This window comes from Myotis brandtii, unplaced genomic scaffold (genome assembly GCF_000412655.1).
Source record: "Myotis brandtii unplaced genomic scaffold, ASM41265v1 scaffold1148, whole genome shotgun sequence".
In the NCBI taxonomy this organism is placed as follows: Eukaryota; Metazoa; Chordata; class Mammalia; order Chiroptera; family Vespertilionidae; genus Myotis; species Myotis brandtii.
In genome coordinates, this window is record NW_005353959.1 from 104,660 (window position 1) to 119,231 (window position 14,572).

At 36.0% G+C, this 14,572-nt stretch overlaps 1 protein-coding gene across 1 annotated transcript in view; it reads right to left on the reverse strand.

Annotated features, from left to right (window-relative positions):
- Positions 1–14,572, reverse strand: part of ELP3 (elongator acetyltransferase complex subunit 3) — an 88,632-nt gene that overhangs the window by 54,487 nt on the left and 19,573 nt on the right. The window contains exon 7 of the mRNA XM_005857883.2: positions 751–912. Within this exon, the coding sequence (XP_005857945.1) occupies positions 751–912 (162 nt within the window). The remainder of the gene's footprint in view (positions 1–750; positions 913–14,572) is intronic.

A 14,572-nucleotide genomic window follows, 5' to 3' on the forward strand; every position in this document is an offset into this window, starting at 1 on the left:
ATGCTGACCATGTATGTCTCCCTAGTTCCCCTTTACCTCCCTCTCCTAGCACAGCCCCCAATCACGTCTACACAAATCGAATTCAAGTAGCCTTTAAGGTCCAAATCAACACAAACCTACTCCCTGAAGCCTGCCTTCACCACCCTAGGTCAGTGATCAATGCTGATTAATAAACTCCTGAAATCTATTTTTACAAATTTACCAATTAATCACAAAGTTCCTTCTACAGCTAACCTTTCATCTGTACCTTTTCTCCTCAACTCAGTGATACTGTTCTAGAAGGAAGAGAACCTCACATGGCTCTTTCAACCTGTATTTCTTTCCTTCCTTACATCCCCAAATTTCTCAACGTTTATACCCATTACCTCACCAACCTTTCTCCCACTACCCTGTCAACTGGCATCTGCTTCACAAACACTCATCTCTCTTAAAACTCACCCTGACTTCATTTCTGTTCAAACTCTTTTCTTTGTTCCCATTCTCCTTTGCCTTCTCTCTTGCTTTAAACTACTGACCTTGAGCCCTAACTTCTGCTAACCTTTTGGGAAGGTTGTTTATGACAAGACGAGGAAGAGATCTACTAAGCATGTGTATAGGCAACTGGAAAAAGTCTGTAGACAAAGACTGAAAGTCAAGGAAAGAGGAGTAGAGCAGAGATAGAAGAATGAGTCTAAAAGGAGGAATGCCTATACCTCTTTCTTTAAGAGTGGTAGGAAGAAGGGAACATGGATATAACTGGTGGCATCTCACCTGTTGGTATCTCTGGCCACATCTTCGTAGACACTCTGCACCCCAATCTCCAGCCTGGTACAGCCATAGGTCAGCATGTCACTTAAATGCCGCTTCATGCAATAATCAGGTCTCGTCTCAATAGTAATTCCAATACACTTTGTGAGGCTCCTCTCAGAATACCTGTGGAGCAAATCTGGAAGTAAACCACCTGCCACAGCTTTAGGACTATGCTTCCATTTAAAGCAGTGGTTCTCCATAACAAAGATACAGAATTTCCAGAGGATGAGGCCCAGAAATCAGGATTTTAAAAAGATTCCCAGGTGATTCTAATGTGCAGCCAAGGTTGAGAACCACTGATTTAAAGGCTTGTATTCTTTCCATCCTCCCAGAAAAAGACAGTGGTTAAGAGCATGGGCTTTGGAGTCAGACTATTTAGATTCAAATCCTGGCTCTGTTATTTCCTAACTATGCAAACAGGAATGCTATTAACCTCTCTGTGCTTTGGTGTCATTATCTGCAAAATGAGGATAATAGTACCTATGCCTCACAGAATTGACGTGACTGAACTAGCATACAGTGGTGTTGTCACCATCATTATCATTCTTTTGCAGTATGCTATAACCATACTCTCCTTGAAAGCAGTGATTTCAATGGTCAAAACCCTGTTTTTCAATTCCTAGCAATGATTTTTCATAAATGAAAACCACCTGTATTATTTATTTCACACTCTATATTTTTGTCATGTTAAATTAAAGAAGGGAAGGAAGTTATGTATAATGATTGTAGGAATAATTGTGGGGAAATATCTTCTACATACAAGAAAAGTCTTCCTGCCAAGCCAATTAATCTTAGCCAATGATTTACAAAATTAAGAATCTTCTTTTCTCTTCTGTTAAAATCACATACCAGAGTAGTGAGTACCACTTTAGATGCAAGATGCCTGAGTTAATGGCCGTAATGCTGTCCAAAACTCAGATAAGTAAAAATGACCTGCTAAGGGAGCTACTGATGTAGGGATAGAAACTAATATTCAGAGACCATTGTGGCCAAGCACTATGCTATATATACTCCGTACATATCAAATGATCCCATCAGCTCTATGAAGCTTGTCTTATTACCAGTTTTACAGATGAAGAAACTGAAAATCAAAGAGATTAAATACTTTGTTCATGGGTACACAGCTCATAAAATTCAAGTCAGGATTTGAAGTTGGGTCTATCTGACTTAAAAATCTTTGCTCTATATTTCTTTTCTTTTTTTTAATCCTCACCCAAGGATATGCTATTGTTTTTTAATTGATTTTAGAGAGAGAAGAGGGGCGAGGTGGGGGGAGGGGAGGCAGAGAGAGAGAGAGAGAGAGATCTCAATCGGTTGCCCTCCCGTACCCACCCCACCTGGGGATCAAACACGCAACCTAGGTATGTGCCATGATGGGGAATCGAACCTCTCAACCAATTGAGCCACCTGGTCAAGGCTCTATATTTCATTTTATCACAGTGCTTAAACAATTCATTAGACATTAGATTTCCTTTTCAACTTCTCTAAATGTCCTAGAATCCAATAATTCTTCATGATGCACCCTTTCGCAACTTTCTTGATTCTTTGGGGAGGGTTAGACAAGCCTCTATTTTTTTTGGCATTAAATTTAATTTCCTCCGTTCCAAAGAAGTTCATAGCTCTTCCTTGAAAAGCAAAAAATCATAAAATTTCCATCATTTAGGACTACTCCTTTAAGTATACTCCTTTATTGTCAATAAAAACTTATTTAATGTTAATATTAGTAATAACTATTAAGAAAGTTAAGAACCACAGAACTGGAAGAATGATTCTGAAGTCTTTCATTATAGACATTCAAATTCTTTTGTACTGTTTGTTTACTGTATTCTATAAGGTTCTTCTGTATAGAATTATATGGGCGATAAGACTAAAGTCAAACAACTAGTCCAAGAATCATAAGACAAAAAAAGGGCTCAGATTTTATAAAATAGTCTAAGAAAGAATACTAAATCATTTGACTTTTCTGAAACAATCTAATCAGAAAGCACCATGCCTCACAAACAGGCGGGTACCAAGGCCTGCAGTAACAAAGGTACGTAATGCCATTCGATAAATGTAGCTCACCTTCTTTAAATATCAGTTACTGTTTTGGGGGAAAAATTGTTTTTTAAAATTAAAACAAACATATATGGAGAAAGAAAACTGCATGAAGGTTGCTTTAAGAAACAAAAAGCAGAAAAACTCAGAGCATATTTAATTAAGTAAATGAGAACATCTCAGAATCAGACATTCCAAAATCATATCATAACCTTCCTATTAATCCATATTTTAATAAAGCCTACAGTATTACTTAAAGGATACCATGAAGTTAGCAAGCTCATAGCACAAGAGTAGCTTGCACCACCAGGAAAAAACTAGAGGGTAGGCAATAGCACAAATGGAATTTGTCTAGAAGACAGAGAAAATTCACTAGCTAATCTTCTATTGCACAGCTCGTTAAAGGCCCAACCAAGACGTATAGAGGAAACTGCTGCAGGGATGACAGGGTTTCTTCATAAACAGATAGAACACAGTATAGGACGTAGAGGCAAATCTTACTCTCAAACAATAATCTAACTCTGTTTCAAAAATGTCTTTCTTCTGGGGAGAAATATCATTACCCTTTGCAGGAGCAGAAATAAAGAAATAAAAAATAATTCAAGTTTTAAAAAGCCAATTATTTTATTTATAAAAGGCTTTTACTACTATCTTCTTTTCAAAATTTTACTTGCATTTGAAAAGCAACAAGCAGAAATTCTTAACAAATCTGAATGTAAAAACAATGGAATATTTTCCTAAAGAACAAAGTATAAGGTATTCTTTCCTATAAGATTGCTGTATTTTTATTAGAATGTTTTGTTAACGTTATATTTAGTCCTACATATCACTGAATCTGCCTCTTCATTTAACAGAGATGTGGACATATTAATATGATTGTTCATTAATATGCAAATATGTGCATAAACTTTTTGTCTTATCTAAGTAAAATATTTGAATTGACATTTTGTGGCCTGTTATAATCCTCGATATCATTTAGACAGTCATCAATTGTATGGCTATCTTTAAGGACCTAGTTCAACTCCCACACCTTCCAGGAGCCACAGGCTTCTTAAGTTCTTGGGCATTTAGGAAATGTGCCAAATATTTTCCAACCCTGACCATAAGCTTCTAAGAGACAAAGTCAGGACTTGTACACAGGTCTCCTGATTCCAATTTTACTGCTCTTTTTGGGTTAGTACAGGATCTTAAAAGCTTCTACCCCAGCAGTGTGGGGCTATATTGCATCCTACACTTTTCTGTATGCCATAGGAGGGGCACCAACTATAAAAGATGCTAATGTTCTCTGCAAAGCATAACTTAAACCAATAATTTATGTTGATAACATTTTTAACAAGGGGAGTTTGGGGAAAGGGGTGAAGATTGGACAATAACCTGTAAATTTAAAAGCAAACAAAAATCAAATGCTACCCAACCTTCAAAACATAGGACAAATACGTCCCCTCTCTTGACACCTTCCCACCACCTCTCAGTAACAACCATGTGCTTCCATTCCTAAAGCACTTTGTCCATACTAAGTACAGCTTGCCTCGCTATTTGTGGATACCCCTGTCTTCCCATTGTGACAGGAAGTTCCTGGAAGGCAGTATAAGCGCCAACACATTTAAAGGTAACTGCTTAAAGGCTTCAGCACCAAAAACACTCCTTCAATATAAAAAATACAAATATGAAGAATGAACACATGAATTAGCCATAACTGAGGATAAAGGAGGTCTCTCTTCACTCCCAGAGCAGCATCTAGATCAGTGGTTCTCAACCTTCCTAATCCCGAGACCCTTTAATACAGTTGTGGTGACCTCCAATTTCATTGTTACAAATTGAACATAATTAAAGCATAGTGATTAATCACAAAAACAATATGTAATTATATATGTGTTTTCCGATGGTCTTCGGCGACCCCTGTGAAAGGGTCGTTCGACCCCCAAAGGGGTCGCGACCCACAATTGAGAACCGCTGATCTAGATAATTCCACTGCTTACCTTTCATCTTTCAAACAATCAACCCTCGAAGATACCTACTAGGTCAGATATGCTACAGGAAGTAAATATACATCAGTTCCTATCCCAGACATGCTTAACAATCTAGCTGCAGGGATAAGACACGCAGATAAAACCAAGGCCCAAGAACAAAGCTAGAAGTGGCAGAGATATAAATGGATATAGATTATTTCTTGGGAAGCATACTTCTATTTCAGAAAGGAAGAAAGTGGCCTCTCAAAGTGTTTTCCTCTGTCCTTGCTCTAAGGGACATGAGGAAATACAGCACATTGAATGTTAAGTCTCTTTATAATCATCTGGAAACTGTGCTTTGATCCACTCAAGAAGGCTGTGGCATCAAAGAGCACTTCTCATTACTATCAATATGCCGCAGACCTCCTTAAAAACCTCTGTCATAAAAGAAGTCGGATGTGCAGACCTCCTTAAAAACCTCTGTCATAAAAGAAGTCAGATGTGCCTCAGTCTGGTCCTGTGTGAATCCTCACTGGAGCTCCAGGCCCACATTCATGAAAGGCTTGTGGAAAGTTTCCTACGTGGACATCTCTCTACCTCAAACTCAATCTGCTCAAACCAAACTGCAAAATATATAATAATGGCAAATATTATTTACCGTTATTAAATTAAATAATAAAAAACTAGAGGAAGTAATAATAACATTAAAGTAGATAATAAGTGAAATATTAATTTTCATTAGTCACAATGTACAAACTCTTCCCTGCATCTACAGTCCCAGAATGAGTAAGCAGATTTTGTTAACTTCTTTGGACAGCCAAAGATTTGTTTGAACTGCTCAATAACATCTGGAGTTATTGGTGTACTTCCTAAGAAGTAGCACCAAAGAACACATTTGTTTTATATAATCAATCATATCTGGAAAATATCTCAAAATTGTATGTTCTGGATAATGCTGTGCTAGTGATATTATACACTTAAGAATGATTGAGCTAAATGTTTGGTGTCTTAAGAGGATTAAAAAATAACTATCTCCCCACCTCTTTTTTTGAGATGGTAGTCAAGTTTGCTTCCTGGATATTGATAGTTATGTCAAGAGGGTCTATAAAGTAACAGGGTTCTGCCCAACACAAACTGTAGAAATAGAAAGAAACAGAATTTTGATTTTTAAATGAATACTACCTATAAAAAACCAAATTGGTGGCAATGTAGCTTAAGGACTAATCAGGGGCCCCTGCTCCCTCTTTCATGCTAGTTGACAAGGTTTAACATATATGAAAAACAACCCATAACATTCTGAGTTTTGATTTTTTCAATAGTTGACAAGAATGCTACAATTTTATACTCCTAAAGACATCTGAAGAACCTATTATTAGAAAGGAAAAAAATCACAGTTATTACACATTCTTTTACTATTATATTCACATTCAAATGTAAGGGCTATATATAAAAATGCATTATAGAAATTCTTCATTGTCAGAAAGTGACTGCTAGATGAATCATAACTTGTGAACATATATTTTAGATAGAAATTCTCATTCCAATACAAATCTTCAAATCACAGAATGTCAGAGAAAGAAGTAATTTTAGAGATAATCTAGTTCCACTTCCCACTTTTATAGATGGAGAAACAAGCACAGAATAAATAAGTGGCTTAAATCAGGTCGTATTGTAAGCTATAACAAAAGTAAATGTGGAACCTAAGTCTCTTGATTCTTAATGCACAGTTCTTCCCACTTCACTCATTTAACAACACCTTGTATTCTTTTTAAAAATATATATATTTTATTGACTTTTTACAGAGAGGAAGGGAGAGGGATAGTTAGAAACATCGATCAGCTGCCTCTTGCACGCCCCCTACTGGGGATGTGCCCGAAACCGAGGTACATGCCCTTGACGGGAATCGAACCCGGGACCCTTCAGTCCGCAGGCTGACCCTCTACCCACTGAGCCAACCCGATCAGGGCTGCACCTTGTATTCTTAAGGCATCGTACTAGGTCCCTTAAGGAATCTTCTCTCTCAAGAAGACATTTCCTTAAGGGATATAGAAAAAAGCATTATACAAAATTAGACAATAACAGTATTCATTAAAACTATTAAATTGGTAAATGAAAATGAAATTTTATCAATAATTATAGTAAACTTAGGCAGACAACTAAAAGGCAGACATTGTAAAAATGGATTATAAAACAACAAGAAGACCCATGATACTGTCCAAAGAAACCCACTCTCATTATAGAGACATATATGGGGACAAGTGTATGGATGGGAAAAATAATACATAGGGAAAACGGTAAGCACATGAATGCTGTAATGGCTAAGTTAACATCAAATAAAGAAAACTTCAGGACTAAAGGACATTTCACACGATAGAAAGGTACTCTCATAATGACATAAAGCTCAGACATCAGGAAAACAGCAATCCTAAGTGTATTTGCACCTAAAAACAGATCTTCAAAATAAATGGTCATAATATAACTGCTGGAGAAGCGGACAATTCTTCAACCATGGTTGGATATTTAATATCCCGTTCTTAGCAACTGATAGAACTAGACAGAAAAAAAAAAAGCCCAAAGATAATTTGAACAATATGGTCAATCATCTTGATTTAACTGATTTATAGACCATTATATCCCACAACTGCAGAACAGACATTCTTGCAAACACACATACAGTGGGGCCTTGACTTACGAGTGTCCCGACTAACGAGTTTTTGAGATACCAGTTGTCTCTCGACCGATTTTTTGCATTGAGTTGATAGAGTAATTTGAGTTAACGAGCTCCTTAACAAGCTCGGTCTCGGAACGAATTAAACTAACTTTAAAAGGCCCCACTGTATAGTATGTTTACCAAGAGACACCATATATGCCACAAAATAAGTTATAATAAAAAAAAACTTTAAAAAAACTGAAATAATACAGAATAGACCCTATCTGACCAAAATGGAATTAAATTAGAAATCAATAACAATGAGATATCAAGAAAAATGCATGTATTTGGAAATTTAAACAATGTTTTGAATTGAATAATTAAAATACAACATCAAAATGTGTGTGATTCAACTAAAACAGTGCTTAGAGGAAAACTTAAAGCTTTAAAGACTGACATTAGCAAAGAAAAAAAGGTCTATAATGATGGCCAAGCTTCTATACTTGAATTAAGTCGATAAAGAGCAAAGTAAACCCCAAGAAAGTAGAAGATAAAAATAAAAGCAGGAAACAATGAAGTAAAGGACATAAACAAAAACAAAATTAATTCTCTAAAAAAACACAAAATTGATAAACCTCTAACTAATCAAGAAAAAAGAGAGAGACTATAGATACCAATATCAGGATTTTAAGAGGGGTGATCAAACCATTCTACAGACATTAATAGCATAATAAATAATATTATGGACAACTTAATACCAAAAAGCTTGACAACTTGAATGAAGCAAATTCCTTGAAAAATGTAACTTACCAAAAGGAGATACAGATGAAACAGGTAATTTGAATATCCCTAAGTCAGTGGTTCTCAACCTTGGCTGCACATTAGAATCACCTGGGAATCTTTTTAAAATCCTGATTTCTGGACCTCACCCTCTGGAAATTCTGTTTCTTTGTTACTAATGTTGTGGCCTCACCCGATACATAACAAAGAAACAGAATTTCTGGAGGATGAGGCCCAGAAATCAGGATTTTAAAAAGATTCCCAGGTGATTTTAATGTGCAGCCAAGGTTGAGAACCACTGCCCTAAATCTATTAGAGGCACTGAATTAATCATCTAAAGCCCTCCCATAAAGAAAATTCCAGCCTTGGATAGTTTTACTGGTGAGTTTTTACAGACATTCATGAAGACATAATATTCATCTTATATGGAACTTTTCAGAAAATACCCCCCATGTTTGTTTTATGGGGCTGGCATAACACTTATACCAAAACCTGACAAAGAAATTACAAATAAGGGTATTACAGACCACTTATCTCTCATGAACATGGACACAAATGCTTTACAAAGTATCAGCAAGTTGAACCCAGTGATATATAAAAAGGAGGATACATTATGACCAAACAGGGTTTATCCTAGGAATACAAGATTAGTTTAATATTTTAAAAAATCAACCTAAGTTATCTACATTTCAGAATAAAGGACAATCATGTGAGTATTTAAATAGATGCAGAAAAATCATATGATCATTTAAATAGATGATGCAGTAAAATCATTAGACAAATGAGTTAATGATAAAAACCTTTCTTTAATCTAATAAGGTATCTACAAAAAAACTCAAGTAACACTACACTTAATACTAAAATACTAAAATATTAAAAGTTTTCCCTGTTTTATTGTGAAAAGACAAAGAGGCCCACTCTTACCACTTCTCTTTAACACTGTCCTGAATGTCATAGCCACTGCAATAAGGCAAGAAAAAGAAAAGCAGGCAAATCCAAAAGGAAAACACACTACATTTGCAGATTACATGATTGTTTAAAAAGAAAATCTTAGATTTACAGAAACAACTTTTAGAACTAGGTAGTGAATTTCATAAGATCATATAATGAAGTTAATATACAAAAATCAGCTGCATATCCATATACAGTTGGCCCTCTGTATCCATAGGTTCCACTTGCAGACTCAACCGTGAATGAAAAATATTTGAAAAAAAAATTTTAAAGTTATGTTATTGTTGACATGTACTATGTAGTAAGGCCTATGATGATTGCTGGATGTGTCTGTACTAAACATATACAAACTTTTTTCCTTGTCATTATCCCCTTAACAACTGTTTATATAGAATTTACACTGTATTAGGTATTATAAGTATACAGGAAAGGTGATTTAAAGTATATGGGGAAATGTGCATAGATCATATGCAAACATCATGCCATTTATATAAGGGATTGAGCATCTGTGGATTTTGGTATCTGCAGGGGGGTCCTGAAACCAATTCCCCCATGGATACTGAGAACAACTATACTAGTTGCAAACAATTTTTTAAAATTTTTTCATTTTCCATAGCATCAACAAACATATTTTGGAATAAATTTAACAAAAGGCTTATAATATCTCTATACTGACTAATGCTAAGAGAAATTAAATAAAATCTAAGTAAATGAAGAGATGGACTATGTTCACAGGTTGGAAGACTCAGTATTGTTAAACTGTCAATTTTCTCCCAAGTTGTTCTAAAGTTTTAACACAATCCCAATCTCATCACATTTTTTAAATGAAATGGACAAGCTAATTCTAAATTTTACATGGAAATACCAAGGACCTAGCATATCCAAAACAATCTTGAATAACAATGACAGAGAAGACTTATACTATTTGACGTTAAAATACACGATAAAGCTGCAGTAATCAAGACAGTGTGGTAACTGTCAAAAGGACTGACAAACAGACTAGTGGAACAGGAGAGCCTGGTTTCCATTTATACAGTCAACTGAGTTTTGACAAAGGTGCCAATACAATCTCAGTGGGAAAAGAAAGTTTTTAAGTAAGTGATACTGAAATAATCAGATCTCTATATAGGGGAAAAGAAGCATGGGCCCCTACCTCACACTACACATAAAAACTATTTCAAGATGGATCATAAGCCTAAATGAAAGCTAAATACAAAAACTAGAAGAAAACAAGAGAGTATTTTCTTGCCCTGGGAATAGGCAAAGGTTTATTAGAGATGAGACAGAAAGCAGTAACTGTGGAAGAAAAACTGTTAAATTAGATTTCATCAAAATAAAAAGTTTCTGCTCAAAGATTATCATTAACATAATGAATAGACAAGCCACAAATTGGGTTTTCTATTTGCAAAATGGAGATCTAACAAAAGACTGCTACTCGGGGTATATGTAACAGCTGACTAAAAAATAGGAAAATGTTAAAAGACACTTCACAAAGAAAATATACAGAAACATAAGCATATAATAATGTGCTCAACATCATTAGTCAGAAAAATGCAAATTAAAAGCACAATGAGACACCACCACACACCCACTAGAATGGCTAATTAAAGACTGACAACAGCATATGTTGGTGAGGATGTGGAACAACTGAATGCTCATATATTACTGGTAGGAATACTAATGGTACAACCACTTTGGGAAAACGTCTGGCAGTTTCTTATAAAACTAAACTCATGATGTAACAATCCGACGACTAGTTATCATCCAAGAGAAATAAATGCATATATTCACAAAAGACTTACGAGTATGTTTATTGAAAATTTATTCACAATAGCCACAAGCTGGAAACAGCCCAGTGTCCAACAACGAATAAACAAACTGACCTCTATGCAGACAATGGAATACTACTCAGCACTCAAAAGGTAACAACTACTGAAATATCCAACAATGTTGATGAACCTCAAAATCTTGTGTGCAACGAACAAAGCCTTACACAGCAGAGTACAGGCATACCTCCTTTTATTGCACTTCACTGAATTGTATTTCACAAATACCGTATTTTTTGCAAATTGAAGGTTTGTGGCAACCCTGATTTGAGCAAGTCTATTGGCACCATTTTTCCAACAAACTCAGATGACGGTCAGTATTTTTACTTAAGGTATGTACATTGTTTTTTTAGACAAAATGCTGTTGCATATTTAATTGATTACAGTATAGTATAAACATAACTTTTTTATGCACAGGGAAATAAGATGTATGTGACTCCCTTTCTGACTCAGATGACGGTCAGTACTTTTACTTAAGGTATGTACATTGTTTTTTTAGACATAATGCTGTTGCATATTTAATCGATTACAGTATAGTATAAACGTAACTTATATGCACAGGGAAATAAGATGTATGTGACTCCCTTTCTTGCGATATTCTTCATTTCATTGTGGTGGTCTGGAACCAAACCTACAGTATACCTGAGGTGTATGCTGTATGGTTCTACTTTATATAAAGTCCTAGAATAGGCAAAGCAAATTTAGAGGAGGGGGAAAAAAAAGAGAACAATGGCTGCCTCTGGGAGGTACAGAGGGGAATTTACTGGGAAGGAGTACAAGGAAACTTTCTGGGATGATGGCAATGGTCTATATTTAAAAAGGGTTTTGCTGCACCAGTATCTTCTGTACTTGCTAGAGCTCATCAAATGATACACTTAAGATCTTTGCATTTCATTGTAATGTATACTAAATACAAAAGACACCACAAACAGCAAACTAGTTAATGATGGACATGATGATGTATTTGGGGAGAAGTGTACCGAAGTCTGCAACTTACTTTGAAATGCAACTCAAAAAAAAGGGGGGGGGGGGCGGGGAACTGATGAATGAATAGAATGGATAGTTGAATAAATATGTGATAAGCTAAACAAATACTGTAGAACACCACCATATGTACTAGTATGTGGTGTTCACTGGAAAATTCAATTTTTATTTGTTTGCAATAAAATGGTGAAACAAAAACAACTAATGTATCTTTTTAAGATGACTAAGATTGTATCCTAGGTTGGGCTGCCAATGATAAGGATCCAGGTCAGCATCTATACAAATCAGGTTGACCAAAGGAGGAAGTAAAAGTGGTCAATATATCAAGTGAGGGGTGGGGAAGTATTAGAGCCAAAGCCCAGAAACGCAGGAGGTTCTGACGTCAGCCAGAAACACGGCCCAGGGCAGCAAGGCAGCACTTTCAGACATTCTTAGGGGGCTTTTGCTTTCTTCATAACTCTGCAAGTCTATGGAATTATCATTTAGGCCTGGTACCCAGCATTTCCTAGCACTTTAGCTTTTCTACTAAACGTAAGACATAGTTGAAGGATTCAAAGTCATTGATTGGGGTCGGAGGGGGAGAGAGGAAGGACTGGAAAGGAATTAAAAATTCCACAGGGAGGTCTGACTCACCCACTCCTTGATGGGTAACTACCCTTTTAAATTGCATCTTGTGAAAACAGCCAAGGAGCATTAAAGATTGAAAGTAAAACTGCTTCTGGGCACAGCTGATTAAAAAGGAATAAAACTATTTTAAAAGGTTGTTCTGAGTTATTTGGCAAAATTTGCATTTTGGTGAATGTGTGACTCAGATCCCACTGCAGGTCCTTTTCATCTCCAGAGCTGTGACTTTTAGAGGACGATAGTCACCAGCAATTGTTGCTCTCTGGAGACGATTGCAGAGTCTCCGTCTAGCTGACAGAAATCAGTGATTATCACTTTGCTTGATTTAATAAGCCTGCACAGAAACCTTACCTGCTTTGTCCTTGAACTTCCTATTCACTCAGCTTTCCAATTTCTCCATCTGCAAGGATATAGCATACTTTTTGCTACTAACTTGCCATCAATAATAACTAGGTTCACCTTTATAGGGCTTTTTCTTACTCTAACTTTTAATCTTTTAGATAAGAAACAAAACTTAATCAGATCAGACACATGATAACAAAACAGGGACACACAAGCTAACCCTAATTTGAACAGACTTTTAACCGTAAACCTTGTTGACTCATCTATCACAATATGTAATTTTTAACTGAATTTAAAATTAATCTTTGAACTAAAAATCTCCGCTAAGCTAATGAAACTATTACATCTGTATAGTTAGCAAGCAAAAAGAACTAATATCAAGGAATAGTAAAAGAAATACGAAGTTCATCACTTTCCACCTGAGAGGTCAGCTACCCTGGGTAACCCAACCAGTTTTCAGGAATATGCTCTGGGCAAGATAACAGAGAACAAGATAAATATCGCATCTAAAAATGTTGAAGAAAACACGTTATGTCCAAAACACAGTATCTCTGGGCTGCTCTTCATTTCACAAAGATGTTAAGATCTGAAAATAGTTTTCTATATCTCTAAGTCAGTGGTTCTCAACCTTCCTAATGCTGCGACCCTTTAATACAGTTTCTCATGTTGTGGTGACCCCCAATTTCATTGTTACAAACTGAACATAATTAAAGCATAGTGATTAATCACAAAAACAGTATGTAATTATATATGTGTTTTCCGATGGTCTTAGGCGACCCCTGTGAAAGGGTTGTTCGACCCCCAAAGGGGTCGCGACCCACAGGTTGAGAACCGCTGCTCTAAGTGCTATAGCACAAACCAGGCTACTGTTTCTTCAAATTATATGACGTTTCCCTCAAAAACAAATACCAACTCTATTATAACAAACATTTATCTCAACAAAGCAAATAAGATGCCACAAATCGGCTTTTTTGTTTTGTTTTTTTTAGATTATCTCATAAAAGCACAGAGACTAGGAGAAAAGAGCAAAACCCGTCCAGCATGGCTTGGCAGGGTTTTATGGCCCCCAGATTGTACTTTCTTACTTCCCAAGAGCCATTCATGAGATTTGTTGCAATGATGACTCAAATTATACATAAATTTTAATCTGAAAGTAGTGTCTGTTGCCCTCTTGAGGTAAATTGAAGAACAGAAAGAAAACAATGCTATCTTTGCCTAGAATATTACAGAGAGAAGCTTTCTTCTCCAAAGGGCTTTTTCTACAAACATATTGTGCTCTGAAGCTAGCTAGTTGTAATATAAAACTCCATTTTCACCCCAATAACAGATAATTTACAAATACCACTAGGCATCAGAACATTTCTGCAAAAATAAAGCTAACCTTTACACCAAGAATAAAGAGAAATATTTAAAGCTTCAATGGATGAAAATGTCAAACCAGGTGCATCCTAAAAATTCATTATGCAGCTCTTCAGTAGGCCTAGCTCATATGATTCAGGGGACCCAAACTGTAGACTGAAAAGCACTGTGGCAAGCTTTTATAGGGCTTGTGGGGGGTTGGGGGGGAAGGCAAATCCCATATATTTTTATAGTTCAATTCCACTTAATATGCAAGGTCTGCAACACAAGAACACAAGAAG